Source organism: Madurella fahalii, assembly GCF_045866475.1.
Source record: "Madurella fahalii IFM 68171 DNA, scaffold_1, whole genome shotgun sequence".
Classification (NCBI taxonomy): domain Eukaryota; kingdom Fungi; phylum Ascomycota; class Sordariomycetes; order Sordariales; genus Madurella; species Madurella fahalii.
In genome coordinates this window covers 335,052-362,417 of record NW_027263971.1, presented here as the reverse complement: position 1 = coordinate 362,417, position 27,366 = coordinate 335,052, and the positions used below count along the sequence as shown (strand labels likewise).

The 27,366-nt window shown below is 53.9% G+C and overlaps 9 protein-coding genes across 9 annotated transcripts; 3 read left to right on the top strand and 6 right to left on the bottom strand.

Moving 5' to 3' along the window:
* Positions 1 to 188: 188 nt before the first annotated feature.
* MFIFM68171_00098 (uncharacterized protein) lies at positions 189 to 3,838 on the top strand (the record flags this gene model as incomplete). The annotated part of the gene is made up of 6 exons (XM_071055520.1): positions 189 to 590; positions 646 to 850; positions 908 to 1,045; positions 1,100 to 1,141; positions 1,193 to 2,016; positions 2,069 to 3,838. The coding sequence occupies 6 exons, from the start codon at positions 189 to 191 to the stop codon at positions 3,836 to 3,838; spliced, it is 3,381 nt and encodes a 1,126-aa protein (XP_070911621.1).
* Positions 3,839 to 5,182: 1,344 nt separating this feature from the next.
* Positions 5,183 to 6,052, bottom strand: MFIFM68171_00097 (uncharacterized protein; the record flags this gene model as incomplete). Its single annotated transcript, XM_071055519.1, has 2 exons — positions 5,183 to 5,859; positions 5,932 to 6,052. The coding sequence occupies 2 exons, from the start codon at positions 6,050 to 6,052 to the stop codon at positions 5,183 to 5,185; spliced, it is 798 nt and encodes a 265-aa protein (XP_070911620.1).
* A 458-nt stretch (positions 6,053 to 6,510) lies between these two features.
* Positions 6,511 to 7,806, top strand: murA2 (Cell wall formation; the record flags this gene model as incomplete). The annotated part of the gene is made up of 1 exon (XM_071055518.1): positions 6,511 to 7,806. The coding sequence occupies one exon, from the start codon at positions 6,511 to 6,513 to the stop codon at positions 7,804 to 7,806; it is 1,296 nt and encodes a 431-aa protein (XP_070911619.1).
* Positions 7,807 to 8,730: 924 nt separating this feature from the next.
* On the bottom strand, positions 8,731 to 9,262 carry MFIFM68171_00095 (uncharacterized protein; the record flags this gene model as incomplete). The annotated part of the gene is made up of 3 exons (XM_071055517.1): positions 8,731 to 8,997; positions 9,079 to 9,166; positions 9,258 to 9,262. The coding sequence occupies 3 exons, from the start codon at positions 9,260 to 9,262 to the stop codon at positions 8,731 to 8,733; spliced, it is 360 nt and encodes a 119-aa protein (XP_070911618.1).
* Positions 9,263 to 17,230: 7,968 nt separating this feature from the next.
* MFIFM68171_00094 (uncharacterized protein) lies at positions 17,231 to 17,949 on the bottom strand (the record flags this gene model as incomplete). The annotated part of the gene is made up of 2 exons (XM_071055516.1): positions 17,231 to 17,704; positions 17,788 to 17,949. 2 exons carry the CDS (start codon positions 17,947 to 17,949, stop codon positions 17,231 to 17,233), a joined length of 636 nt encoding a protein of 211 aa, XP_070911617.1.
* An 816-nt stretch (positions 17,950 to 18,765) lies between these two features.
* MFIFM68171_00093 (uncharacterized protein) lies at positions 18,766 to 19,122 on the bottom strand (the record flags this gene model as incomplete). The annotated part of the gene is made up of 1 exon (XM_071055515.1): positions 18,766 to 19,122. The coding sequence occupies one exon, from the start codon at positions 19,120 to 19,122 to the stop codon at positions 18,766 to 18,768; it is 357 nt and encodes a 118-aa protein (XP_070911616.1).
* A 394-nt stretch (positions 19,123 to 19,516) lies between these two features.
* Positions 19,517 to 21,007, bottom strand: MFIFM68171_00092 (Rhodopsin domain-containing protein; the record flags this gene model as incomplete). The annotated part of the gene is made up of 6 exons (XM_071055514.1): positions 19,517 to 20,018; positions 20,090 to 20,195; positions 20,250 to 20,517; positions 20,578 to 20,654; positions 20,710 to 20,746; positions 20,804 to 21,007. 6 exons carry the CDS (start codon positions 21,005 to 21,007, stop codon positions 19,517 to 19,519), a joined length of 1,194 nt encoding a protein of 397 aa, XP_070911615.1.
* A 2,413-nt stretch (positions 21,008 to 23,420) lies between these two features.
* On the top strand, positions 23,421 to 24,359 carry MFIFM68171_00091 (Endo-1,3(4)-beta-glucanase 1 carbohydrate binding domain-containing protein; the record flags this gene model as incomplete). The annotated part of the gene is made up of 3 exons (XM_071055513.1): positions 23,421 to 23,861; positions 23,934 to 24,072; positions 24,145 to 24,359. The coding sequence occupies 3 exons, from the start codon at positions 23,421 to 23,423 to the stop codon at positions 24,357 to 24,359; spliced, it is 795 nt and encodes a 264-aa protein (XP_070911614.1).
* Positions 24,360 to 25,103: 744 nt separating this feature from the next.
* Positions 25,104 to 27,005, bottom strand: MFIFM68171_00090 (Autophagy-related protein 14; the record flags this gene model as incomplete). The annotated part of the gene is made up of 2 exons (XM_071055512.1): positions 25,104 to 26,567; positions 26,628 to 27,005. The coding sequence occupies 2 exons, from the start codon at positions 27,003 to 27,005 to the stop codon at positions 25,104 to 25,106; spliced, it is 1,842 nt and encodes a 613-aa protein (XP_070911613.1).
* Positions 27,006 to 27,366: the final 361 nt, after the last annotated feature.

The window sequence follows — 27,366 nt, the reverse complement described above, 5'->3', positions numbered from 1 at the left end:
GTTTCTTCCATATTTCACACGGACAGCCCGAGAACCAATGGAAAAGCCACAGGCCTAATGGCGCCAAGCCGCTGCCGAAATCCGCCTATGGTAGTGCCACGCGACATTCTTTTGACAACATTCACTCCGAAAGACTCCGCGCCCTTGGCAGATAGATATCTTTAGAACCACCAGTACCGGCCTAAACTATGTCTAGATCATGTCAACAAGCAAGAGGTAATGAACCTCCGTCGTTTACTCGACCCGCGCTAAGCTCTCACGGCTCACCGCCCTTCGGCCTCAAGGACGTCTACGAGGGAGCCGTCCGTGAGCTCAAGACCCGCAAAGACAATGGCGATCTCTCTCGATCGGACTTTGACCTAATCACGAGATCCACTGGGATTCTGGACCTAATGTCCCAGGTCCAAGATGTCATCGTTGACCGCCAGCAACATGCCAAAGGTCGTCGCGTCTTAGCGATTGGCGACTCCGTTCTGAAGAAACTCCAAGCGTTCGGAAGCGCCATCGACATGCTGGTGCAGTCTGTTCCCGATGTGCTCGATATGGGCATTGTCGGCCTCCTATGGGGAACGCTCAGGTTTTTCCTGCTCGTATGAACATCTCATTTAAGTTCGTACAGCGCTAGACTCTAATCCGTTCCCGCAGATTGGACTCGATATCTCCAATGCCTCTACGGATGCGCTGGGGTTGTTTCAAGATGTATTGCAGTCCCTCCCAACGTTTGAGCTGTACGTCGATCTGTTTGGGTCATCGAAAGTTCCACTGGTTAGGGAGCCCTTAACCGCCTTGTACGCGGAGGTGATACACTTTGCATTGCTGGCAATACGTCTTTACAGTCAATCCACAGCTCGTGAGTCTACTATCCCTAGTCCACTTCCATGTCTTCGTTTTGCTCACGAGTTTGAAGGGACCATTTGGCGGGCGACGTGGCTGTCGTTGCACGATGACTTCAAGCAGTGCACCATCCGCATCGGCAAGGCGTCGCAGACCCTGGAAAGGGCGGCACAGTTTGAGCATATGAGCCAAACAAGTGAAGCCGTAGCAGGTGAACTTTCCCTGTCTTTTTATGTTGTCAAAACTGGGCTAACACACCCCCCAGAACAACGAGCGGAATTTCAGGAAACGAGTGCCTTCCGCAAAGGTATTGCCTCTCCCTTGCGTCCTGACCGATCAAATACTTACTGGCGAGCAGAAGCCAGGTTGTTCTTCGGTAGAGTACTCAGTGACAACAACCGAGCGCACGACACAACGACGCTTCAGACGGTCAATGATGCTCCTGTGTATCTTCTCTCGGGAAACTTTACTGGCCGCGAACGGGAACTTGCCCAGATCGAAACCTTCCTCGGCCCTACCTGCTCGTGCTCGGAAGTTGTCCCTCGGTGCGCCATATACGGAATGTCCGGCGTCGGCAAGACTCAATTAGCTTTAAAGTACGCCGCCGACGCATTTGACCGTGGGCAATACTCGTTTGTCTTCTGGATCTCCGCCTCCACCAATGAAAAGATCAGTCAGAGCTTTTCGAAGATGCTCGGCCTCATCAGCCATCCGGACCGTTACCACCCGGATCAAATCATGTGCATGAACATGGCAAAACGATGGTTGGAAACTTACAACTTCCCCAGCCGTGCCGGATGGTTGCTGGTTGTCGACAATGTCGAGGAGTCGACCGCCGCTCTGATTCAGCAAGCACTTCCGTGGTGGAACCCGCGGGGTAGGATTCTGGCTATAACGAGGGGAGAGAGTATCGCGAAAGTTATCGTCAATCCGTCCATCAGGGGGCACCATGTCCTTGAGGCCAAAGTCCCGGAAATTGATGAGTCGGTGGATTTGTTCCTCAAGGAGGCTGGAGAAGCGCCGGAAAGACTGGACAACAGTGTCTCTCAGCAAGTGCAAGCTCTTGTTCGCCGACTTGGGCGTTTGCCTCTGGCTGTTTCCAATACAGCTGCCTTCATGGCCAGCTCAGGCAAAACGCCAGGTGATTTGCTAAGCCTGTACAGCAGCAGGGAGAGGATTCAGGTGAGCAGCTTCTTAACTTCAGAAGACCGGATGTCCTAACTAACATATTAAGCTCCTTTCCTCGTCCTGTAGCGTAGCGCAGAAGTCTGTAGCGGCTGTGTACCGAGACTTGTTCGAACAGCTGAAGGAAGATCACCCGGACGCCAATACTCTTCTGAGGTTTCTGTCCTTTTTCGATCCAGAAAAAATCCAAGTTAACCGCATCAGTGAGGGCTATAAAGGATGGTTGGAGTTGACCGCTTCCCAAAAATCCCGCAAAGAAAATTCTGCCGAGCTGACAGTTGCCTCGCCGGGGATCCTAACCCGCCTCAGAAGCATTCACATACACCGAGGAAGACGATACAAGCCCCGGGACCATGAGACTAAACACACCCCCGCCCCGCCGGTTCTCGAATCACTCTCAGCAATACTCATTTCACCTGTTCTCCTTCAGCAATCCCTCCAACACTTATACGATATGGGACTAATCACTCGTTTCCCTGGCGTCCGTGTCGTGGAACTGCAAATGCATGATTTGGTTCGATGCATGGTGCGAGATTTCAACATGGACCAGGCATCTCGTACGGCGCTTTTTAACCTGGCGTTGACCGTCACCTGCTACATTTTCAGACAGGTCGATGATCGAAGATCACCGAAGAGCTGGCCAGAATGCGAGCACATCGTTCCGCATATCGACGCTTTGAGACAAAGCACCGAGCCCGCCAATAGGGGGAATTACCCAGATCTGGCGTGGGCGGACATGGAAGAGGCGGGATATTTGCTGAGCAGAGGCAGGTACGCCGATGCCGAGGGGATTTACAGAGAGGAGCTCGAGGGGATAAGGCGTGCACCTCAGTGGAGTCAGGCCCATCACAAGGAAGGGGTCTTGCAGGGTCTGGCGGATACACTTCAAAAGCAAGGCCGGTACAACGAGGCCGAGCGTCTCTACCTTGAAGCACTCGGACCCCACACAGTCCTAGAGAAAGCAACCCTCGATCAGCTGCGAGCAGCACAGGGTTTAGTGAACATCTACGACAAGCAAGGGCGGTACGCCGACGCTGTCACACTGGGCGAGAAGACACTGAAAATCTTGGAGACAAAGCTCGGCGAATGCCACCCAGACACGATCCAAACGATGCATAACCTAGGCCTCAGTTACGGTCACACAGCAGAGTTCGAAAAAGCCGAGCGCCTCTTTAGGCAAGCCCTAGACGTCGAAGAGAGCGCGGAAGCGTTTGGGCCCGATCATCCCGAGACTTTACGGACGGTGAATGCGCTTGCCAACTTGTACGACAGAAAGAACGAGTTCAGCAACGCAGCCGAGTGCTACAAAAGGGCGATCCAAGGACGCGAGAAGCTGTTTGGTGCCAGTCATACACAGACAATCCGGTCCGTGTGCGGCTTGGCGAACGTGTACATGAGGGAAGGCCATTTGAAGGACGCTGAAGACCTATACACCAGAGTACTGAACGACTGCGAGAAGAACTTGCTCGTTGATACACCGGATGCCATGAGAGCTGTGCACGGTGTTGCATCCGTCTTCATATCACAGGGCCGGTTTCCCGAGTCGCAAAGGATGTACCAGCGAGCCATAGCCGGCCGGGTGGCTCTCCTTGGGGAAGAGCACGTTGATACACTTAGATCTATGGAGGGTCTGGCGTTTGTTTATACCAGGTTGGGACGGTACGACGCTGCGGAAGAGCTGTACAGGAAGACATTATCGGGAAAAGCAAAGACGTTCGGGACGGGGCATGCCGAGACCGCAACAACAGTTCGGAATTTGGCGTTGATGGCGGCGGCGCGGAGTAGGTCTGTGGTAAGAGACAAGGATGCTACGGAATAAAGATTCTCGGCGGTGCTATCAATGAATAACATTCACCTCCATTTTGAGGTCTATAACATACTTGCGTCGGACGTCGTCTCGAATCTGCATGGCCAGGTCTAAGATATCGCCGCCCCGTGCACCACCGTAGTTTACCAACACCAAGGCATGTATCTCCGATACGCCCACTTAGCCCACCCTCTTCCCTTTCCACCCACATTTCTCGACAAGCCAAGCTCCAGGTACCGTCCATCGACCACCCCGGTTCTCTGACATTCCGCGCTGGAGGTCGGCGTGTGCTTCTAAGATCGATGGGCAGACTCTTTCACAGAAGGATTCTTAAAGAAACGTGCCGCGTTACCGAAAATCTCCGGATCCGGCAGTTTTAACCTCCGGATGGAGCATACGGCCTCCTTGATATCATGAATCGATGGCTGCGTGACTCCCCTGAAAGCGGGAAATGGGTGGATTGGGGCGCTATGTTCTTCGGTGTGTAATACAGCGCCTTGACCAACTGAACCAACACCGATATATTAAAGTACTTGTGCTGTCCGTCTCCTTCCTTCGAAAAGATACTCTTGCGGTATGCAAACCCACACTCGCCATTGGAGAAAATCTGCTCCCTGCCGGAGCAAAGATCGACCGTTGAAACTCGACGTAGTACGTCACTGATAGCGGTTCCATAGGCGGATATGTTCTGTACCGGCGCAGTGCCAACCGTGCCGGGAGTCCCGGATAAGCTTTCCAGTCCGCCATATCCCTGCTCGATGCAGTACGCCATGAAGGCTTTCCACGGGACTCCGCTTCCGGCCTCCAAAACGACGGAGAAATCGTCATCTTCGGCAAGAACACGTATGCCGGGGATCCCGCTTTGAGAACGATGCCGCTGAACAGGGATTCGGGGAAGAGTGTGTTACTGCCGCCGCCTAGGACTGTGGCCTTGTGAGCCTTGAAGACGTCTGAGTTGACGATTGCTTGGAGTTGGTTTGTGGTGCGAATCCGGACTAGGAACTGAGCGGTTGACTGGATCCCATAAGTGTTGAGGGGGACTAACTCGACGCTATGCTAGATGTAAGTTTGGCAGGTCCATGTATAGATAGCAGAGATTGGGTAACGGAAGTTGTTTGGTGCACTACCTGGCCCCTGAGCTTGAAGAAGACCGGCTGTGGACACCGACTCTTGTTCGTATTTATTTAAATTATACTGAGAGCAGCAAAAGTCTCCGAATTCGGCCGAGGGGCTCACCTCAGCCGGAAGGCTGTTCAGGGCGATTTGTTGAATTGTGAGTTCGCGAACTGTTCAAGGGACATCGAATGAAGTAGAATGACAGCCCCACTTGACAGATTGCAGCCCCGCTACCCTGTTTTAGATGACAGGATTTCCTTTCATATCCTTAAGTCCATACACCGTCCCGATCTGGTTTCTCACGGTACCAGATATCTCAACCAAACCCGCCTCAAACCCTGCCGAGTCTGTCCACCACATGCACTTGCTGACTTTTTCCCAACAGCCCCAAAAGGGGTGCGACGTAAGTCCACTCCGCTGATGGCCCAGAACGGCACATGTGACACCGTCGAGGCGGATAGTATGGTGGTTGTCCAGCAGGAAGTTGAAGACCCGATCTGTCTCCTCCAGCCGGACATCGCCAACATCCTTGGGTAGAGCCCAGGTGCCATTGATCTCCACGGGATGCATTGGTGTTAGGAACACCCCATCCATTATTTTGACCATCGGGGTGCTGGCTTTGGTCGCCCGCTGAACCATAACGCATTGTACCTCCGCCACATCGCCGTCGGCATTACACTCAATCAAGTCGCCTTTCTTAAGATCTTTGACGAGCCTGCGTTCTCCACCCGCCAGGCGAACTATGCTCTCGCCGCCTATACATCCATCGACACCTAAGCTTGTAACGTACTCCAAAGGGCTCGGCTCTGTGGCCTCCTGATCGGGGCATCGGTGTGCCGTGGGATCGCCAGGGATGTCTTGACCGCATGCGCACTTCCATGAGAACTGCCCTGTCTGGGAAATCCCTTGTTCGTTGCCTGTTTCGCCGTTAATATGGGTGGCTGCCGTGGCTTGGGAGTAAGGGGATAGCGTTGCGCAAGGCCACTCACTTCCATCCTTCTGCTCCGTCCCTGCAGAATTGGAATTGCCCCTGTTCTGGGTCTGTTTGCCGGAGTTATCGCTCTTATCCTTCCTGAACCACACCATCTTGTTTCTTATGATGCGCTTCATATCGCTGCGAAAAGACAAAGACATCAGGTGTCTTGCATGTACGGAGCCGGCGTGGGTGCCTGGCGAAATAAAATGGATTTTTTATGCCAAACAATCGCCAAGGGGCGCAGCGCACCAAGCCACCACAAGTTGGGCCTTCATGCAAGACTTGCATACGGCCTGTCTTTTCCTCCCAGCCCCCGGCTGTGCAGCCAAACCCGCGAACCCGGGCTTTCTTTACTGGCTGGAAGTAATCACCACCGCAGCTGCTGCACGGATGCGTTGTGTGACAAGCCTAGTGCCACTAGATATCATACCGCAACTGCGACGCCATCGTTGAAGCATTCGTCAACATTCGCGTGCCCAGCCTAACATCAGCGGTCCGGGTGACCCCAACATATTCGTCCTGATATTCTCAAAATCATCATTCTTCCGATGCAGACACAGTAATTTATGCATTTCGCACCCTCTCCTTCCCGATGGCAGGCGATGAACTCAAGGTCAAAGGCGGCGTTACCATCTCGGGGACGGTCAGAGTCTCAGGGTCTAAAAATGCAACCCTCTTCCTCATGGCTGCGGCACTGCTTGCGCAGGGGAAGAGCGTGTTAGTGGGTGCCTCCAACGTGGGAGACGTTCGAAATTTTGCTCTCCTGCTTGATCATCTCGGTGCCACCGTTTCCTTTACGAAGTCACAAGTGGTCATAGATACCAGCCAAATCACTTCGACGAAAGATTCCGCTCATGTCCCATCTGAGCTTGCGAGCAGGTTGAGAGCCTCGGTCATTCTTCTCGGTCCTCTACTGGCCAGACACGGCCAAGCAAAAGTCGGCTTCTCAGGCGGTTGCACTATCGGTACACGTCCCATCGGACAGCATCTTAAAGGGTTGAAAGCCCTGGGGGCTTCGATAACTGCTCAAGACGGTTACCTGAACGCAACCGCGCCTCGTGTCCTTCGCGGTGCGGAAATCAAGCTCGACACGCCTAGCGTAACTGCTACGGTGACACTTTTACTTGCAGCGGTCTTAGCAGACGGTGAAACATCCATTGTAGGCGCCGCCACCGAGCCGGAGGTCGAAGACCTAGCAAATTATCTCCTCCAGATGGGCGCAGATATTAAAGGCCACGGGACGAGATGCATCACCATCAAGGGCCGTAACCAGTTACACGGCTGCCACTACAGTGTCATGCCCGACCGTATCGAGTGCGGAACCCTGATGATAGCAGCGGCACTGGTGGGGAACAAACTCATCGTTAAGGGCACTAGATCCGAACACCTATCCATCCTGATCGACTGTCTCAGGGAAATCGGCGCAGACATCCAGCTGGACGACGCTGATGGTTCTATCACCATCTCCAGAGCACCGAAACCCAAACCAACCAGCTTGCCGACGGAGCCGTATCCCGGGTTCCCCACAGACTTGCAGCCGCAAATCATGGCGTTGCTCTTGGTGGCGGAGGGTACAAGTCGGATCACGGAGACCGTCTTCCAGCGCCGGTTCCAGCATGGTGCCGGGCTTGCCAGGATGGGCGCTAATATATCGGTGGTGGGGAACTGTGCAACGGTTGAAGGCGTGCCGAAACTTCTTGGGGCCGTGGTTGAGGGAAACGATATCCGTGGATACGCGAGTTTGCTGGTGGCGGCCTTGGTCGCAGAAGGGGAAAGCATTGTGCGAGGTGTTCACCATCTCGATCGAGGGCTGGAGCAGTTGGACATGAAGCTTGCTAGTGTTGGCGCGGACATACATCGTGTAGACGACCCTCTCGGAGGAAGATGAAGGGTAAGTATTCATGGGTACCATAGCCAAAAACCGTCTTTGTTCAGGGGCTACGAGCTCCGGCCTGAGTTATCCTGCGATGACCCGTTTTTCACCTACGGAAGTCCAAGCAAAGGGGGCTTTCGCTCTTGGTTATGTGCTGGTCGGATATCTTGTCTGTTCGGCTTCTGGAACTGCAGGGAATGAAGGTGGTGTACACCCGGCATTCCTTTTGCAAATCAAGCCAAAAAAGTTGAGGCCGACGTCCAAACTTGTTGTACTCAACCTCGGCGCATCCGCGTCCCACCGGCTGATGAGGTGGCTCTGCGCCATCCTCTCTCACCGGAGCCCCGGTGGTCCGCGGATGGGGCGTCTCTCCCCCTGGGCCGCCTTCTGTTCTGGCGATGCACGATTTGTCGTGGCCTCTGCTAACGAGCTTGCAGCTTTCTCAAACGAACTGCCCCCGAACTCCACCCAAGCCACGGAGTTTCTTCCTGAGCTTTGTGGCTTATATGGATTATTTAGATATAGAACTTGCCCTCGGGAGAAACCGACCGAGATTCCACCCCCCACAGCAGCATCCTTGGCAGCACTAGCCCTTCCTTTCTATCGAAATGCCGGCCTTAACTCGCAATTCCCCTACCCTTCCCTTCGAAGGCGCAACACCAACAACGTTGCCGCTGTTAGATTTGTTTGTTGTCCCGGTACATCAACGGAAGGAAAAGCTAGTGGTTTATTAGGGCAAACTCGATAACCCCTGTCAAGAGAGCAAGGCTGTGTGTATTCAATACGCTCGTGGAGGTACCTCGATACATCAGGACGCAATCCCATCCAGTCCAAGGCACCTGTTATATACGAAAGATAACCAGTTATACTCTCCAATGAAAGAGTAATGTTCTTGTGCTTTGGCATTTCGGTGATGGCATGTGTTTCCAGCTTCCCGGCCTAGGCATCGGGGTCTGGGGCCGTAGATTTGGCTTTTCTCCGACCCTCCGGTAACTTTTGCCGAAGCTTCTCGAGCACTTCTCCGAAACTCTTGTTGGAGTTATCGTAAATCTGCTTTATATCTTGCCTCCGAGCAGGTTCCCGAACCACCCAGATCAACAGTCCGGAGAAGACGTATGTGCCGCTTGCCACCAACACCATTGTCACGGCGAACGAGACGGTTTGGCCTGGTTTATCCCAGTTGAACATTCCCAACGCAAAAAGGGCCTTGATGTAAGTTAGCGGTCGAGAGTTCTGAGGCTACGGCAGTCCCGGCAAAGGATGAAAGGGGGAATAATTACCACTTACAGCGATGAAGCTCAGGGGTAGGTAAAAGATGGTGACGACGGTGAATACAAGAATGTAGTGGTTTAGCTGCGATGACTTGGCTGCTTCGCTGATAGAGGTTGCGTTGAGAAAGTTATGATTGCCACGGTTAGCCAACACATCGTAGTGATATCATATCATACTAGTACACCCTGACTTACGCCATCCGTGAGACTCTCGACCTCGTCTTATTTCTTTGCAATCCGACTGAATATGCCGTTTGCAAGACGCTGTTGGTGCGATATGAGGCTCTTCCAGTTCCGCTTGAATACCTGGAGCGCCGCTTCTTGGGCACCGGGGATTGGCGGGACGAAAGTGATGTTACCGCAGCATAACGCATCTCCCTGATGTATAAGCACCGGCCTTGACTATCCGGAACAGTGAGCTTCCCGGTTATCCTATCAAGGGAACCATCCGAACCGAAATCTTCCCCCCTAAAGCTAGACTCGGGCACCTCTGTGAATACCCGCATGTGGTATGGAAATAAAACGTGTTCAGGGCGGTATTCACGGGACGAGGGCCCCATTATGTCCCACAGCCAAGAATATTCCCGTCCGTACGTCCAATCTCTGCCAAATCGGTTCAAGAAGAGGCTTATCATTCGTCGCTTTTCCGTTGCCCCCCAAAGGAACGCACCAGAATGGTCTTGAAAGTCGCGATCGCTCCAGAATTGGAAGATGACCAAAATGAGAAGTAAGTCATGTGTATGATATGTTCTACTGAATTTGACAACACTGGTGAGACGCATTAGCGATAGTCCAGAGAAGTTGGAGTATCACCGTGGGACAAATAAAGCTTAGCGTCTCGTTACCATTCTTTCCCAAAACGTTGGCCAACCCAAGCTGGGGAGCGGCTCTGATTTGACTCGTTTTAAACTGTTCGTCGGGTCATCAGTTCTAAGAGGCCCAAAATTCGAATGAGACCAAGGGAAGCATACAATGTGCTCTCTGACGGGCAACCCAGATTCACTTTCTTGTAGCCTCTATGTACCAATCTGTGCATCTGGGTCGTACGCTAGGTGACAGACAAAGCCATCTTGGTCGTAACTGTACTCAGACGCTTGGAACATATGGGATGACTGCCTGGGTATTGTCTATAATAGCACATTCGTTAGCCCTGCTACTGGTTCCTGCCTCTTCAGATCGGGTTTTGACGATTCAAGGCTAAGATTCGGATGGTCCGAGACAAAGGTTTTCCATGCTTCCAACTGAAATGTCTGCTTGGTGGATAGCTGCTTCATCTGGTATGCAATCGTCCGGTCTTCGTCATAGCTGCTTCGTTTTGGGTCGACAGCTTCAGTACTGATTTCGGGTAAAGCCTCCTTCGGGACATCGATCGAGGCACTTCTGACCACTGCTAAAAGCAGGGCACGGATTCCTCCGAGGTCGGCGGCAGCGTTTGAGCCTTGATCCAAACTGTGTTGGCGAGCCTCTCCTGGCGGAGGACAAGGGTTTTGCTGAGGGTCATGAGTGTTGCTTGCTGCCATTCCACGAATGAGTCTCTGGAACCCCGACAGCGGTATCAAGAGAGGGAAAAGACCCAGAAACACATTGGGTCATCGTGGGGCTTGGAGCCCAATAACCTTTGTATTTAGGTAGGAAAGCCTATCGGCTGCCGTGTGTGGCAATGCGTGTCCCTCCCGCATCATCTCACGCGTTACCTGCAGATAGGCATTGATTGGTTAAGGGATCCATCAGGTCATTCATCGCTCACCCCGAGGGGACACTGTTTCGCAGCGTAACGCCGACTGAGACCGCAATCAGAGCACACTTCCGGTTTTCCAGAATCTGCATACGCTTTACCAGGAAATAGCTCGGTATTCCGAGGACTGCCCACCAAAAAGGACAAGCTTGGGGTATGCGGGCTGTGCTTGACGCGATTCGGTCTCTCAGCGCGCCAAGACCTCCGTGGGCGAAACCAGACGCGGTTAGCTCGTCTGCGAAGTCTGGGCCGCGGGATGTGTCTTGTCTGAAGGAATTTTCACAGTGTGGCCGACAGGCCTTGCGCAAGTCAGATGCACATACAAGGAAGCAGCAGACGGGGGGAGGAGGGGGGGAAACTCCTATAAGTACGGATGTCGGTACCAACAGAATTGGCTCACCGCCTTTAGCGCCAAGCTCCCGTTCCTTGTAAGCCACTATAAGCCGCTATAAGCCAGCCCCTATCAGCCAGCCACGAAGATCTTCCACGATGCACAATCAATATATTACTCGGTTCAGAAAGTGTAAGGCTATTCAACAACAGGCCCTAGGGGCATCACAACGCGCGCAGTGCGGTTGCGTGCCCTACCCTCTTGATGTTCGTTGCCCCCCTCAAGCCGAATAACGTCGTAGATGTAGTATAGGATCCTCTCAATCCAACGCTGTATTCTATCTTGTTCTAGCTCCGCCTACACTCTTTTCTATACCATCTCGGCCTCCTTCTTACTCTTAGAAGCTCCCTTCTTTTTTATTACCCGCTTTAGATATAACGTATTTTATAAGCGAGCGGTGGGTATAAGCGAGCGGTGGCCTCTCCACAACCTAACAACAACTATCCTCAATTACAAAACAACAACACTAGGAACCAACTATAATTACATCAGAAACAGCTGAATCAGAGGATTCTGCAGCCTCCCGGCAAGTTCGCGCATTATGGCCAGGCTTACCGCATACTTCACAGCACCAAACCTTCGTACGGACCCCCCCTACCCCACTACCTTCCGACTGCGTGTCCCCAACTACCTCCCCACCTACAGCCTTCTGGGCCAGTAGATCCTGTGCATCTTGTACAGTAAGTGATCCTCCAAGCTGCACACGTGTTCTTTCAGCTCTCCGGCGCTTGCTTAATGCCTCGTTGGCCTTGCGGAGCGAAGAGACCTCTGACCGAAGAAGGGCCACCTGGTGCATCATAGTGAAATGGGAATAGTGCACTGGCCGGATGGCGCTCTAAGACAACTCCGGGACTTCGGGTCCGGCGGTGTAGGTCCGGGGTATCGGGTTCCCGGCCCTCCGGGCTGGATCAGGTGATCGGACTGAGGGCCCACTTTTTTCTGTATTTAAGACTGTCCTGACTGTCGGCCTTCGACAGTCAAGGACAATCAAGATCAACAGTTCAACCAATTCTTTCTTTCGATTTGCTTGCTCCATTGGGAGCTGCCTTCGCGGCCTCCCTCTGATCAGAGGGAGTCCTGCCTGTCTTTGTTGCTACTTTGGTCCAAGCCGCGTTGCTGGGAATCCTGGTTTGTTGTCGGGTTTCTCAGTCGTTGTCCCTCCCTTGTTTTGTTATCTTGTTGTTTTGCTGATGGAGTGGATGTGTGTTTTCCGCTCCATTTCAATAGCCATTGTACTCTTAGTAAGTTGATCCACAGCACCCAATATTGAAGTCGGAGAGCTGTTTTGATGGCTAGAAATGCGAGTCTTAATGAGCATTGACTGCGATTCGGCTTCTCGGAGGTTGTATGGTGTCTGGAAGACCCAAGGTTGTGCTGTACTAGGCCGTAAGGCTGGGGGTATTGGCGTACGAAGCTGTACATCTAGTATAGAAAGCACTTTCTCTAGATCGTACGGCACTAGGCCGGCCCCTGCAAAGCTACCCTGTATATTGTCCTCTGTCATAGAAGCAAAGAAGGCCTCGCGGAAGGCACAAGAGGAACTCGAGCTTGCTAATATAGTTGATATGCATGCATATTAAGTCCTCGATTTGACGACCGTATACCTGCTTCAGTGGCCCAAAGCAGCCAACATCGAGTAGCTGGCACTTGTGGGAAGAGTGCGGAGGTATGCAGAGTGTGATGATGTTATTCTGCTTGTAGTAGAGCTCGAACTCAGTCGAGTGGTGGCTTTCGTAGCCGTCGAGGATCAACAACCGGTATATGCCCTTCGTACGGGATTTTGTATAGGAGTCGAAGTGCTTGATCCAATCTAGGCCTACTGTATTAGTAGTCTAGCCATTATCGGTAGTTGCAATACGCTAGGTAAGTGGAAGATTATACTCCCGGTACCAGTTGCCAAGGTAGTATTACGCAGCCAAGATAATAAATGGCGAGATAGCCCAGCTAAGGGCATTGACACCTCCGATTACTGTTGCCCACTCGCAGTTGCCAGGCTGGGCTAGCTTTGCCTTACTACGGCCATCAGAGGTTGTAACAACCATACCTACGAAGATAATGCCTATCATAAACCTAACCTCATCGAAGTTATAGACATCGTCGTCTAGGATACCGTACTTGGCCCTAGTATTCCGTATAAGCGTAAACCAGGCACTAATAACCCGCGGATCTTCGCATTTGGCCCTCTGGTAGTCGTACCGACGCGTCTAACGCGTACGGAGTACTGGGTGGCGTTTGACGAAGTTGTGGGCCCAGAGCTTGCCGACAGGGGGCGCGTCGCGTACACGTAGTAGTTGGTTGGCCATATCTTCCACACCACTTAATCTTGGGGGGAAAGCTCGTGCACATAGCTCAATAATATATTGAACAATAGTATCCTCTTCTGATTGAGTAAGCTTCTTCGAATTGGGTGGAGTATCGCGTCGTACAGGTTTACCAGCGCGTCGACGACAGAGGGTTGAAGGTGGTACATCGTATAGCTTGGCTATAGCTTCAAGCTTTAGTTTCTTGTCATTTTGAAGAGCTCCAAGGGCTAAGATTACCCTGGCTTCGTTTGACGGAGGAGACATATTGGATGGTAGAGGAAAAAAATGATGTTAGGTACAGGGAGGATGCGGGGCTAAGAAAAGCCACCGCTCGCTTATACCCACCGCTCGCTTATAAGATACGTTAGCTAACAAGGCTCGATTATATTAAGATTAGGAGAATTGGGTTAGTAGAGTAATCTAGCAATACCAGTAGTATGTAGATTACGGCTTGCTCGTGGTAGACGTGAGAGGGCGCTAGATCTTCCTAGATAAGAGTATCTAGGCTATTATACTACTTTTGTCGGCTGGTAGGATTCTTCAGCTTGGCTGAACGATGTCGGCGGCGGAAGGTTCACGGGCCTCCCCTCCGAGAACTTTCCCTCGAGTTCTAACGTACGAGCTAACGAGCTCTACATCGACCGTCTCAAGGCTGTTGTACGCGGCGTTCCACAGTCTCTCGGAAACAGAAAGGGCACTAGTCGGTTGTTCTGTGGATTCGGCTGCCGCTAGCTTGGGTGGGAGTTCGACGGGCGGGGCTGGAGGCGGAGCTTGTGATGCTACGGCTGGCTGGTGATGGTCTATTGTTCTCGCGTCTGTGCTGGGTCGGGTCGCCTGAGCGTTGGCGGCGGATGAGGAGGGAGGAGCGTATGGCTCTATCGCGACGATCGAAGACGCTTTCGGTCAGTGTTCTACATTTCCCTGCTGGGAGGACTGCACCTCTGCTAGAAAATGTCAGTTGTGGGGGGTTCTGGATACGGCACTGAGTCGTAATACCCGTAGACTGCGCGGCAGGTGGACCCGGTGAGGCGGCACGACGACCGTTGAAGAGCCTCTCGCACAACCTTCCAGCAATTTAGGACTGTCTTCGCAGGCATAGCTTTAACGAAGGCACCTGTCGACAAAAAGAAATTCTACTGCAACGGCAGCGGCAGTGTGAGATTGACAGCTGTATTCTGTGCAATTATCGCGCAGCGAAGCTGAAAGCTGCGGGCGCGGCTGGCTTGTTTGGCTGTCGATCGTCTGCCAGCCATAATCTCGACGAGGGATGTTTGCGGGATGAAGAGCAGAGGTCGCAACAACTGCGGTGAGGGGAAGCGCAGAAACCGACGTTTCCGCGCGGTTATGGTAGGGCTGAGCTGAAGGCTGCAGTTGGCTCGCTTGGCTGTCGAGCGCCCAACAGAAGCGGTGGCGGTGCTGCTAACCAATCATGTGTACGAAAAGGGAACTGAAATTGGGGTGTTCTCTAGACATGGTAAGTAGTATTACTAGAAACATTAGCCTCGTTCGTGCTTTTTTGGCGATAATCATGCATTGAACTTAAACCTGAACTGCAACTGACTTCTTTCTCTCCCTCCTCTGTACCCCAATCTAGGCTCTTCTGACGTGGAAAACATTGTCGAACTCATTGAATTGGAATTCTTACATGTCGCTTGCACCATTTGCTACGAAGCTGATACGTCGTCAACTTGGAATTGGGCGCCGTGGGGACCTGACAAGTTCAGCTCTGACACCGAAACCTGCTCTACCTCATGTAAGAGCCCATCAGTTACGCTGGCGGCTGGCATCCGTAACCCTTGACTGACGTATCTTCCCTCGTAGATTTTTACTCGGGAACACGATCTGAAGCAAGCTGCTTTGCTTCACTCTTTGAGTGCACAACCTGCTTCAGAGACCAAGACGGCCGAGCCGCCTCCCAGACATTGCTTTTCAATCAATACCCCTCTGACGAGTCCTCGATTGGTGCCACTAGACTACTTAGCTTTGGCACGCTTGGGGGTCGGACGGCACTTGTACAATTGCCAAACTATCCAAGGGTGCTCTATGTCAGAGCTTATGCCCTGTCCTCCCTCAGTATTCAATTTATCAACTCAATTGAACTCGACGCTTCCAAGACTACGCCCTTAGTGGACGAACTTCAAGTGGCACATCTAGCAGCACGCCTTCCAATTTTTACCGTCATGGGAGCCGAGACGCAAATACCGCGCGTAGCGAAGTGGAAGGGGAGACCGAACGCCAACTCGTTACAGTTGTCCTGGAAGTTCAATAGGGCAGGGTCGCTAGCGTGCTCGGAGGTATCCTAGCTAGGCAGGTGATAGTAATTGCAGCTACGATTTTCTGCTGCCGCAAAGTCATCCTACATGATTACGACAGTTTCCTTCATATAGCACGACTACTGAAAACGGCTATGGAGCACGCCCGAGGAAGGAGCGTCGATACAATGGTGGATATAGCGACTCAAATCGAGGTCCATAAAGGAGCCGCCAAGACCGGAAGCGGGTGGATGAGGTACGGGACAAGGAGCCGGGATGGCGTCTATGAGCTGGACCTGTGGGACGACGTTGAAAATAACTTCCCGGAAGCCAAGTATACGTGAAATGACGCGGGTGAATCAAGTGCCTATCAGAAGGTATATACAATAATAGACGTGCATACGATAGATCCCCACTGCAGCATCAGATCCCGCTATCCAACGAGCCTATAGAGCGCGATGGTGGAGGGACAGTGACCTCCTACTGCCAACATCATCGTACACGACCCCCTTCTGCGGCCCATCAACGTCCTGCGTATGATTATTGACAATCTCAAGCACTAATTATGCCTATTTTAGCAACCCATGCAGGCGGCATCTAACGACCATACTTATTTACTTGTTGTTCTTCTCAATGTTGGCGCCCTCCTAGGCAGGCGCCTCAAGATCGCCTCATGCCTGTTCTCAGCTTTTCCCGAGTGTTTCAACAACGGAAATGATCTTCAGCTAGGGAAGCGAGGACTTAAGTGCATCAGTGTAAACACTCCGGACTCCGGGACTCGTCACTGTACGTGAAACTAAAGGACTTATTCATGTGGCATGCTCAGTGCTATTTCTCCCCGGCTAGGACCTTGGACTTCGGGAGACCGAGAAGGTCGAAAATGACATTACTTCTCATTAGTAGCAATTCATGAGATGCAATAGCTAGTTTTAGCTCTTAACCTTCAAACATGACGGACGATATGCCCCAAATTCCACAAGCAAAGAAAATGTAAACCCACATACATACCCTACCCTTCCCCCCTCCCCCCAGCCCAATGTACACACGCACCTCGGTCGATCAAAGATCAAAGTGCCAATCATGATGAAGGATCCGCGTCTGATCCAACAAATATTACTCGCAGAAACATGTGGGTCGCCTCTCAACCTCGATATGTAGCCCGGTCTCAATTTGTGACATAACGTCCTCGGCAAAGCATGGGTAAGGCGAAACACCTGGCCTTGGCTGCGTTGTTAGCCCTGCATTGGAGGTAAGAGACAGCTCACAAGCTCACTTACTGGATCGAACCAGGTTCGTGGTTCGGAAACGACTGGAGGACTCAGAACTTGGTGTTACAAACTCCGCAAGCCGGCGGTTCAAGAGCCGTGGAGCTAACGAAGAGAATAGCTGGTCGAACGCGACCTCTTCCTGCGACAACCCGACTGGAGGATTGTTGGAGACGAGTTCTCGTAGTCCTGATGAGAGTCAAGTGTGCGGCCCGCTGCGGCCTAGCGAAACGCTATGCTCGGCATTTTCGTGTCCTTTGTCTCCTCCTTCAGGTCTCTGGCCGCTGACGTTGATAGGCTGTTGTAGTAGTCATATTGACCAGGCGGCGCATCACGGCGCCGGACATCGATAGCGACTTGTATCTTTTCGGAGGTTGTCGTGAAGAGGCTAGCAGAGGAGCCATGTCCGTTCAGTGCATCATCCAAAGCGCCCTCCCCGCCTACGGGCTCAACATGAAAGTGTGCACGACGCAATTTATGGAACACCTCTCTCTCCGCTTTGATCCAATCAACACCGCTGCAGCTAAGGATGGTGATGCGGCCGTCAGCGTGGGTGACTGTCAAGTCCACCTTTCCCCGGCCATAATGAGCTGCGATACGGTAACCGTTCACTCGATGAACGATGGCGTTGCCGTGGAACCTCCGACGGCGGGAACGGCCGGCTCGAGTATTGCGCTCTGGGATGCTCCCAAGGGCCTGGGCCGAACAAGTCAGTTTCTTAGAATTAAGCCTTCGCAATAACAGGCAGCGAAGTGTCCTGGCTCGACAGTTTTGCATACGCTTTTCTTGTCTTCGTGAGACTCCTTCTTTCCAGGCGCCGGCGACGCGAGAGGAAGAGAGGAAAGCGACGGTTCGAACTCGCTCTTGATAGGAAACGACGTCTCCCGTTTGATCGCATGGGGATCGGGCTTGACGATGGGCCCGCCGCTGAAGGATTCCATGATGCCTTGGTGGTGCTTGCACAAAGAAATTGGAAGTGGAGGTCGGTAGGTTGCTGTGGTGATAAAATTGGAAGGAAAATTGGAGAGAAAAGACTTGACGGTGAGAAAGAAGAGACGAGAATGGACGAGAAAGATTAGATTTAGAGGGGCAAAGGTGCGGACTGAGAGTCGAATCGTGGGCAGCGCTTTCCCTCGACAGAGTTCTCGAATGGGCTCCGTGGGCTGTGACGAGCCTGAGTAAGGTACCTAGCTACCTAAGGCATCTCAAGAGCCTTCCGAGGATGTTCAATCTTGCAAGCTTCCGGGCAGATAAGATAGCAAGGTTAGGCAAGGCAATCTTTGGCGGGTGTTGTTGACATTCACGCGATCTAACCACGCATCCTGCGTGAATTGTGAGCCATTACAGCGTAAACTAACTCAGGGATAGTATTCAATGTAAGGTACTTTTGATCTTGTTGATCCAAGATCTAGACCATGGGCGACATCCTCAACGATGTCAGACTGCCAACGCAAAGGTACCTTGGGGAACCAAATACACATATCGAGCACTTGGAGTGCGAGTTCATTGCATACAAACGGCCGAGAAATTCATTACATGCATGATCTATTTATCCCATCTTCCCCGTGTCAACAAATATGACTATCATCTATGCCCGCCATGGCTCCAAGCCGGTAGTGCGGTCTGGATATGCGTCGTGCTTTATCACCGTCATCGGCCACAGCACGACATGCGACCTTGCCAAAGCCGGGATTCTAGCCCGCTCAAGCAGTTAACCGCAATCAGAGCAGGCATGCTCAACACCCAAACCCGAGGCTTCATTCAGCCTTCAACTTCAGGCCTTGCCCCTCCAACCCGCCAACACCGGCGCTCGCCCCCCCGCTCTGCCTCAAGCCCTCCTGCGTTCCCGTTCCGGCAACCTGCCCCAGGTGTTCTCCCGTCAAGCTGGCGCCGGCACTGCCGGCAGGCGGATCCGGAGCCGGGACGTTCTTCTCCCCGCCAAAGACGTGCGACGGCCGAAGGGCCTCGGCGACCGGTTTCTTGGGGATGCTCGCCTCATGCTCTTGCCGTGTCTCGCCGCCTGCCGGCTCGTTCATGGACCCTTCGCGTAGGTCGTGGTTGTGGGTCACCCCGTGCTCGGAGAGCGGGTTCTGGAAATAGCGGTCTTGGGGCATGTTTAAAATTGGAGGCGTCGGCTTAGCGATACAGTCGTGTGCTGTTGGGCTGCTTTACCGTTGTGGTCGGCAATTAGACGTTGCGCTCGGGGTGCTCGTGATTATGGGGGTTGAACAGGGTACATGTAGTTTCTGCAGTGTAGCATGATGTCATTTGCCGGATGATGGCTGAAGTTGACGTAAAAGGTGGAGATTGTCGATCTCGCCAGGGGCCTTTGTTCTTTCGAACCATGGTACCTTAGTTTACTGGCTCTACGAGTGATAATTATTTTGTATTCTGGGCTGTAAAATGAAGTAGAGAGTCAAAGCTACCTTAAAATGGCCGGGCAATGCATATGCATTAAGAATACACACCAAAGCAAGCACGATAAGTAACTATAGCCATGGCAAACTCCTATTTGTCCTCCTTGATGATGGTAATATCCGTCTGCACCCGTACTACCCCATTTTGAGGCCGTCCTTGCGTCCCGAGATCATCCCCTCTTCTTGACCTCACATTCTCGGCCAGTTCGACATCAACCCCCCAAGAATCGTCGATTTCTACATATCCGCCGTCCACCCACGCGCCAGCCCTCCGTTTCCCGAGCATCTCCCCGTCGATAACATCGACTGGGCTCTGCGGGGCCTTGGACGGGCGGCTGCCGATGGTGGGCGGGCCAACGAGAGTGTCGCTCGCGCGGTTGGGGTTTGAACTAGACCGTGAGGCGCGTGAACTCAGCACGCGGGGGAAGAATTTGGCGAGGAGCGGCTTGAGGGTCATAACGCAGGCGCAGACGATGGCGCCGTTGACCTCTACAGCAGTGAGGTACGAGAGCTCGGCGGCGACGTAGGTGAAGTCAGGGTCGACCTGGGCGCGCAAGAGCTGTAGGAGGCGGAGGATGGAGATAAAGCAGACCCTGGCGGCGGATAACGATATGAGTATGATGTTCCAATAGCGCGGCTCCTCGGGTGCAGTGGGAGGTCTCACAGGAACCCAAATCCAAACACGCAAGACAGGATCAACTTTTGGCGCCGAGGCAGCTTGATGCTCCACACCACGGGCATTGGGAGGAGGAATATCAGAAAGTCGGTCACTGCTCCCCCCAGTCAGCATCGACCGGCCACGGTGGCTGCTAGATCTGTCTTACCCATGTGCAAGCCCGTATTTGACCACCAGATAGACTGCGAATGGCAGTACCTTTTCGTTAAAGTAAAGTCCCAGTATGACTGCAGCGGAATGCAAGCAGTAAATGTCACAAGCATCATGTAGATGTTTGAGAGAATGACAATGACGAGCAGTACCTGGCCAGCAGTGCGGGCCCACTTGAACGAGAAGAGGTGGATGTAGAGCAGCAAGATGGAGACCTTTGAGAAGCACAGCGACAGGTTGTAGAAGAGTATGCCGTACCAGGCTGACTGAGGGGAATTAGCTTCCGTTGGAGATTAGGACCTTCATCATCCCGCCTAGAAACTCACTCTTCCCCACGCAATGGCGGATTCCGTATCAGTCGGGTCGAGATCCCAAATATGGTAGCCCGAGCCATGAACGGCCTCTGGATGCGCAAAGTCAGCGCTAGGCGGAAACAAGAAGAGCGACGTCAGACACACGTTCTATCACCCCACCACATGTTGCCGCCGCAAATACCTGAAGGATGGTTAGCGCCTGTGGGATTGAGGATCGCATTCGGACCGGTGAAAGTACCAGCGCAACGAGAATGCTCCAGTCCGAGTGGCCGATGACATGGATGATAAACCCTCTCGTGTAGAAGCGCAATCCGACGAAACAGGCGGCAACCACCCAGCAAATGGCCGACGATGCGATGATGTTGGGTTGGAGCGAGTCGTGAGGGAGGTTCGGGGGCAGTGGGGGCAGTCCCGGCGGGGGTAGCGGCTGGGTGTCGTTCATAATGTCTCGGGGTAGCACGGGCCCGGCTTCTGACAACTTCGACTCGAGCTCCGGGCGTTACACATTCTTGTTTTCAACACACAGTCCGACGCGATGGCGTGGCCGTCCCCGCTCTTTCCGTCAAAGCTCCGATGAGTGCCGTTTGGGCGGACTCCGATCCGGTCGATGTAAGACTGGAGAATGCGGAGAGGCTAGGGACCAGAAGTGCTGCAAGCTCTCTTGGCAACCACTCTATATAAGGTGTGGAGGGGGAGGGGAGCTCGTGCCGGCAGCATTTGGCAAGAAAAAGCTCGTTCCCAGGCTGCATGCCGGTCCCCGGGGCAGGCTGCGAGGACAAGACCCGAGACGGCTGCCAATGCAACGTCATCTTTGAGGGCCAAGCATCTGGGGGAGAGAAAGCTGAGCTCGGTTCCGCCCGAGAGGGCATCGGCAATTATGCGTGGTTTTGGCCGCAGAGACTGGGACACTGCGTGATCTCGACAAGTGGCGGGTCATCTTGCTGGGACGCCAGGAACTGGAGGCGATCATGGCTACCAGAGATCTCGAACTCGCGGGCCAAGGCCGGCAACTGATAAGATCGCCCCGTCTAGCAAACTTGTGACTTGCAGCTAGCCAACCCCCTTGCCAGCTTTAACCTGAGAATAAAATAACACTAGAACGAGGGAGAACCAAGGGTTTCTCCGTCAGAATCCTGGCGCTCCGGCCGATGGTCGCGCATTGGCAGTCTTCACGGGGCAATACCAACACACAGGTGCAGATTGCTTACGCTACACGGCCAAGGATGACGCTTTGCGGCTGGTTGGGAGGGGGAAACAAGAGCATTTTCGGCAGTGGGCTGATGTGGCCATCCGAAGTTTGTTGCGCGATCGACATTAACTGTTGGCTCTCGAGGCATTCTCGGGGGTACTGCGGCCTTCGTCAACAACACCAACACCAAGACCAACAACAGCAAAGAAGGAGCCGGGCGACGAAAGTTCCCAACCCCAAATCCCAAATCTGGTTGCGGCTTGATCATTGCAACGGTTGGTCAGCATGCAGACAGACAGACGGTGTGCGCCTGGGCGGGGAGCGGGATGAGTGCTCGATTCGTATTTTCTGGGGGTCCGCAGCGCCTGTGCGTACAGTACTGTACAGTACAGTCCCCAGCACGAATATGCAGGCGCACCAACACAACACGGCCCGCAACGGCGGGCGAACCTACAACTGCCATTAGCAGATTTCTTATATTGTGGGGAAAGGCGGGGGTTTTTGGCAGCTGTCACTGCTTTTGCATGATGGCGTCTCTTGGTTGCAACCTGCACCTGACTTGACACACACCCGGTTCCGGATAAAGGTACAAGCATCTGGGGAGGGTGTCTGGTCCCTGGCTGCCAGAATGGGAATCATTGGGCCGTTGGCTTGCATGGAGTATTGGCCGAGTTGGAGGGCCGCCAAATCTCGCTTTGATATCCAATATCAGCCGGCAGCCAACGCCAACCCTCCCGCACCTTTTCCCCCAGCATTGTGAGCATCGCTACCACAAATGCTGGCGTCCACTCCCCAGCCCGCACGGAAGATGGGCGGTCCTACTCTGGCAACCGCCGCAGTCCGCCATCGTGCAAAAGCGGACGCCACAACCCGGTAGTTGACTTTTGGCTACCTTCAATAGTATCATGAGGTTGATGGAAAGACACCGCGAAGATCAACAACCAAAGCCGCGCAGCCAAGCCAGAGGGATGTGAATTGTCGGCAATTGTTCTCTATCACGCGCTACCCCTCCCCGCGACCAGAGTCGGGGTCCTCGTGTGTTCGGCTACCTCCATTGTGTCTCTGTTCCAATGGGTTTGAGATAATTCCCACAACATGTCCTCCGCCGTCAATCTCGCAAACGCAGCCCAGAGGCATCTTGGACTGGACGATGGCAACGGGGGTGAAGCGCGCTGTTCTCGAGGGTCACTGCCTCCGTGTGGAAACGTGATGCGAAGTTTGGCGCGGAAAGCACGCGGCAACCTATCAGTTGGCAGCCGACACGACGTCCTAGAGCACAATCCCCGATGTACTCTTTTTCAGGTGCATATCTTCGTACGGACATCTCAATCGTCTCAATCGTAGGACGGGTTGGAGAACCCCACGGCCGCTTGGCCTCTCAAGCCAAGAGCCTCAATCGAGGACCAGATTTATCCGTCGGGAGCAACCTCCATGTTAACTGGCAATACCGGACCGCACCGAGCAGCCGGATCTGGTTGGTCCGTCATGATGCTGCAAGTTTAGATTGTCAATATGGAAAACAGAGCCGGCGTGATTTAGACGTCCACCGCAGCTCAGCGCTATATACGTCGAATTCGATATTTTTGAGCCCGGGATGTCCCTGGAGCGATGTCGTCAGATCGCCAACACTCGCTGCCCATCCCGATCTCCACAAACCGCCCTAGAGATGGCTGTCGCACGCGTGCTTGCCGCCGTGGCCGTGGCCGCCGCCGTGGCCGCGCCGGTCCTGGCCGAGGAGTTGCAGACTTGCGGGGCGGCGAGCTACTACCCGTCCGAATACACCTGCTACGACGACAGCGCGCTCTGCCCCGTCATCCACACCCTCCCCACCGCCCACTGCAGCGGGTCGGGCGGCTGCTACGCCCCGGAGCAGTTCTCCTGCGAAGACGGGACGCTCAAGTCGCTCCCGGACGCGACGAGCCCCTTCACGCTGGCGGCCTTTGGCGCCCGGCCGAATTTCGGCAACATGACGGTCAACGCGTGCGGCAACTACCTCGCCATCGGTGCCGGCGCGAGGCTGTGCACGTCGTGTTCGCCCGCGCCGGGGGCGAAGGTGCAGTGCTCTGAATACGGGAATCAAACCGTGTTTCTTCCGGGGGGACAGATGGTGAGGCCCCGTTCTGGCGACTGGAGGAAGGGGGGCGGAGATGATGGAAACGTGTATTGACACGGTGTGCAGGCTGCGGACGTTCCGGGTCATCAATATTGGTACGTAAACCCGAGGGACGGCGCTCTGCAGTTCACCACGGCGCTGCCGTCGAACTCGTCGTGGAACGCCACAGTCCCCGGAAAGGAATTCGCGGGCCAGAATGTCAAAGGTGAGTGATGGCTCAGCTCAGTATACGCAGAGACCTCCTGCTGCCCACAGCAATATTGACTTTGAGAAACAGCCCTTGAGAATGGTCTATTCATGTATACGCGGGAGAATATGCCCCATTACTGGCTTGCCTGTCTGCGTACATTGGAAGGAGGTGTCATCGGGACGGTCAGGGTATGGCGCATCTACGCCCCAATCCCCATGAAGCAGGGCCGAGGAGACTGCTGGCCGGTCAAATTAGTTGCCAAGCCGGTCGATAAAAAGACGGGGGCCTATAAATACGAATAGATGGCGTCGGCGCGGGGAGCTGTGTTACGAGTGTTGCAGACATAGACCAGGACCGGATATAGTTAGAGAAAGAATCCCAAAGACTCCAATACCAAAAGCGGTTGTCAAGCACAAGATGAATTTGGCAAGTGATTTCATGCACGAATCAACCCTACTGTCAAGATGGCACTCTGTACAGAGTCCGGTAACCTTGCCCCAGTCGCAGTTGCTTTGGCCTTCATCTACCTTGGCTGTGGACGGTTGGCTCTTGCTGGACGCATCATAAAGACTCAGGTGGATGTGGATGACGGATGGGCAATGACAGGATGGTTCATGTTCTAGCCGTGGGACGATTGACTTGGGCGAGCTAACGTGGCGCCGAGCTGGAAAGTTGTGTTGCTTGGAAACATAAACGCAGAGCAGTTATGGGAGCTCCTAGGCAATTTTGAGTGGGCGCGGTAACTCAGGTTAGAAGAGAGTGACAGATGACACTCGTTATTTGGGGGATAATGCTGTGTTGGTAAGTTGGCTAGGGGAATAGACTCCCGTAAGTGAAGTGAAAGCCCCTTCTCACTTTGTATGATTTTTGACACAGGCAAGTTTCTCATAATCAGACGGTGGGAATGGAACTGGACGAGTGGTTGGTTACTGAACGCAAAGTTAGCCAATTGCCTTAGCCAGGCCATTCACTGTCGTATGACGTTACGTATAACCAGGGTATCATATGTTCCAGCCGTCGTTGTTCCGTGTCCTCATGTCTCTCCTTCAGGCTGCAGCATTCTCTCTGAGCCCCTTGGTCCGCAAAGTCAACTTTGTCTCGCCGTCCCCAAATGGGAGCGCCATGGCGGTGGCCATCGGCGACGACGAGCCACCCTTGATCCCCTCGCCGTTCTCCCTCACCAAAGCCTTCCTAAGTTCCTCGCCCTGCTTCCCCAGCGCATCACTCGCATCGCTTCCCCTCCTGCTCCCGCCCAAACTAGTCGCATCGTCATTCCCAACATTGACCCCCAGATTCCTCATCCTCCCCGCCCACAAGCCCCTCACCCCGCCGCGCTTCCTCTCCGGCACCTCCTCGCTGCCGGCGCTGCACACATACAACAGATACTTCAGATTGGGCAGCGTATGCCGGATATCCACCACCTTCAACCCCTGAGAGGCGCACAGCGCCTCGATGTCTTTGTTGAGCAAGAACCAGCCGTAGTCGAAGCGAAACTGGGCGCTAGATCCGCCGCGGGGGACGTACAGCGGGAACTCGCGCTGCGGGTCCGGCAGCTGGCTGATGTCGTCGCGGATGCTCGAGCGGGAGCCAAACGGGCGGATGGGGTAGGGCAGGGGCACGGCGAGGTAGTATTGCAGGGCGTCGGTGAGATGGGCAACGTGGCCCAGGGCGGCTGAGAGGGTGTCTTCGTCGACAGATAACGACGGCGACGACGACGACGACGACAACGACGACGATAATTTGCGAGACGAGGATTCGTCGTAGTTTGTGTTGGGCAGGGGGACGCCGCAGATTTGGAAGGATAGGGGAGGAGCGAGGGGGATGGGGACGATGTTGTAGATGCGCGAGAGGTCCTCGCAGATCCGGCGGCGCTGGCCGCGGATTTGGTCCTTGGTTTTGGCGACAAGCTCTTTTGACTGGGCGAGCTTGTCGGTAGCGTTTTCGACGTCTTTGGCGGCTTTTTCTTGGACGGCACGGCCTTGGGCGATGGCTGCCCTGCGCGCCACGATAGAGGCTCTCAGGTCCTCGTTTCGCTTCTTAGCTGTCCCTACCGCCCGCCGTTGTTGTGTCAAATATTTGTTTGTTAAAGCAAGTTGGGCTTCCGCCCCGGGAACCTCATTTTTAACTTCCTTGCTTAAAAGGTCGTTGATTTGTTGGGTCAAGAGATCGTGGGTTACTAGTGCGTCTTGAATCGAGTTGTCCAGGGTAGCCAGTCGCATCAGCGCGTTATACGACGAGGTCGGCGCCGAGGTGCCTTGTTTGGGCGGCTGAGGCTTCGCAGAGAGCTCCAGGGAATACACTCCATCGACCATGTGGAAGACCAGGCTGTTCGGCGGGAAGTGTACATTCTGGAGGCTGCCAAGCCAGTTGAGGGCTCGCAAGTCGACCTCATCCACCATCAACAAGCTCCACGTGCTGTGACGCTTTGTCCATACTTTGATTGTCACTTGCGGCGCTTGCGTGACTGATGAATCGAGGTTGGAGAGTTCGAAAAAGCGGAAGTCGAAGTTCTGTTTGGGCCAAGGTTAGCCAGAGTCGTGCGGCCATGGCCATCGGGGGGCTAGTCATACCGTCGCGCGTTCTGAGACCTCGCTAATGTAAATGGGGTCCTCTCCGCCGTCGACATGCAGCGAGAAGAACGCATCGGTCAGCCTGCTGTCGAATACGTCTTCAAATCGTTTCTGCCGCGTAACAGGACTGGCATTCGCTAGGTTCGTGCTCCTCCGCCGGGCATTCAGGGGTCTCAGGTCCTCGGACGAGAGCGCGTGGTGTAGCTGGGGCGCGGTTCGCAACGACTCGAGCTTAGCAGGGGTCTTGTTCAGAGCGGCGTCGTCAATGGTGCGTCCGCGGGGCCGGGAGAAGGCGAGGTTACGCAGGGAGATGCCGCGGAGGTGTCTGAGTTTGCGGTTCTGAGGCAGTAGGAGCGGGCGCGTGGGCTCGACCGACATTGTCTCATATCGACATCGGTTGCCGGAAAGATATAACGACAGAACCACGACAATCTGGAGGTGATTGAGACCGTTGTCGGCTGGTTGGGGTCCGTTGTGGTGAATTGCATCAATCGGGCCCGTGCATTGGAGCTTGGGGCAGCTCTGCTGTGTGGATCCCAGCACCAGTGGCGTGGCAGCGCCACGTGCGGTTGTGGCCTGTGCACCTGCCGAGATCTCGGGAGTTTTCAGGGTCTTAACACTACACTAGAAATCTGTAAGTTTTAGGGCATTCAGGGCGCGGCTGTTGTGCAGGATGCAGAAATTTGGCGTATCCGTTCAGATCCCTCCTCTCATCAACCGCTGGTTTACACTAGGTATC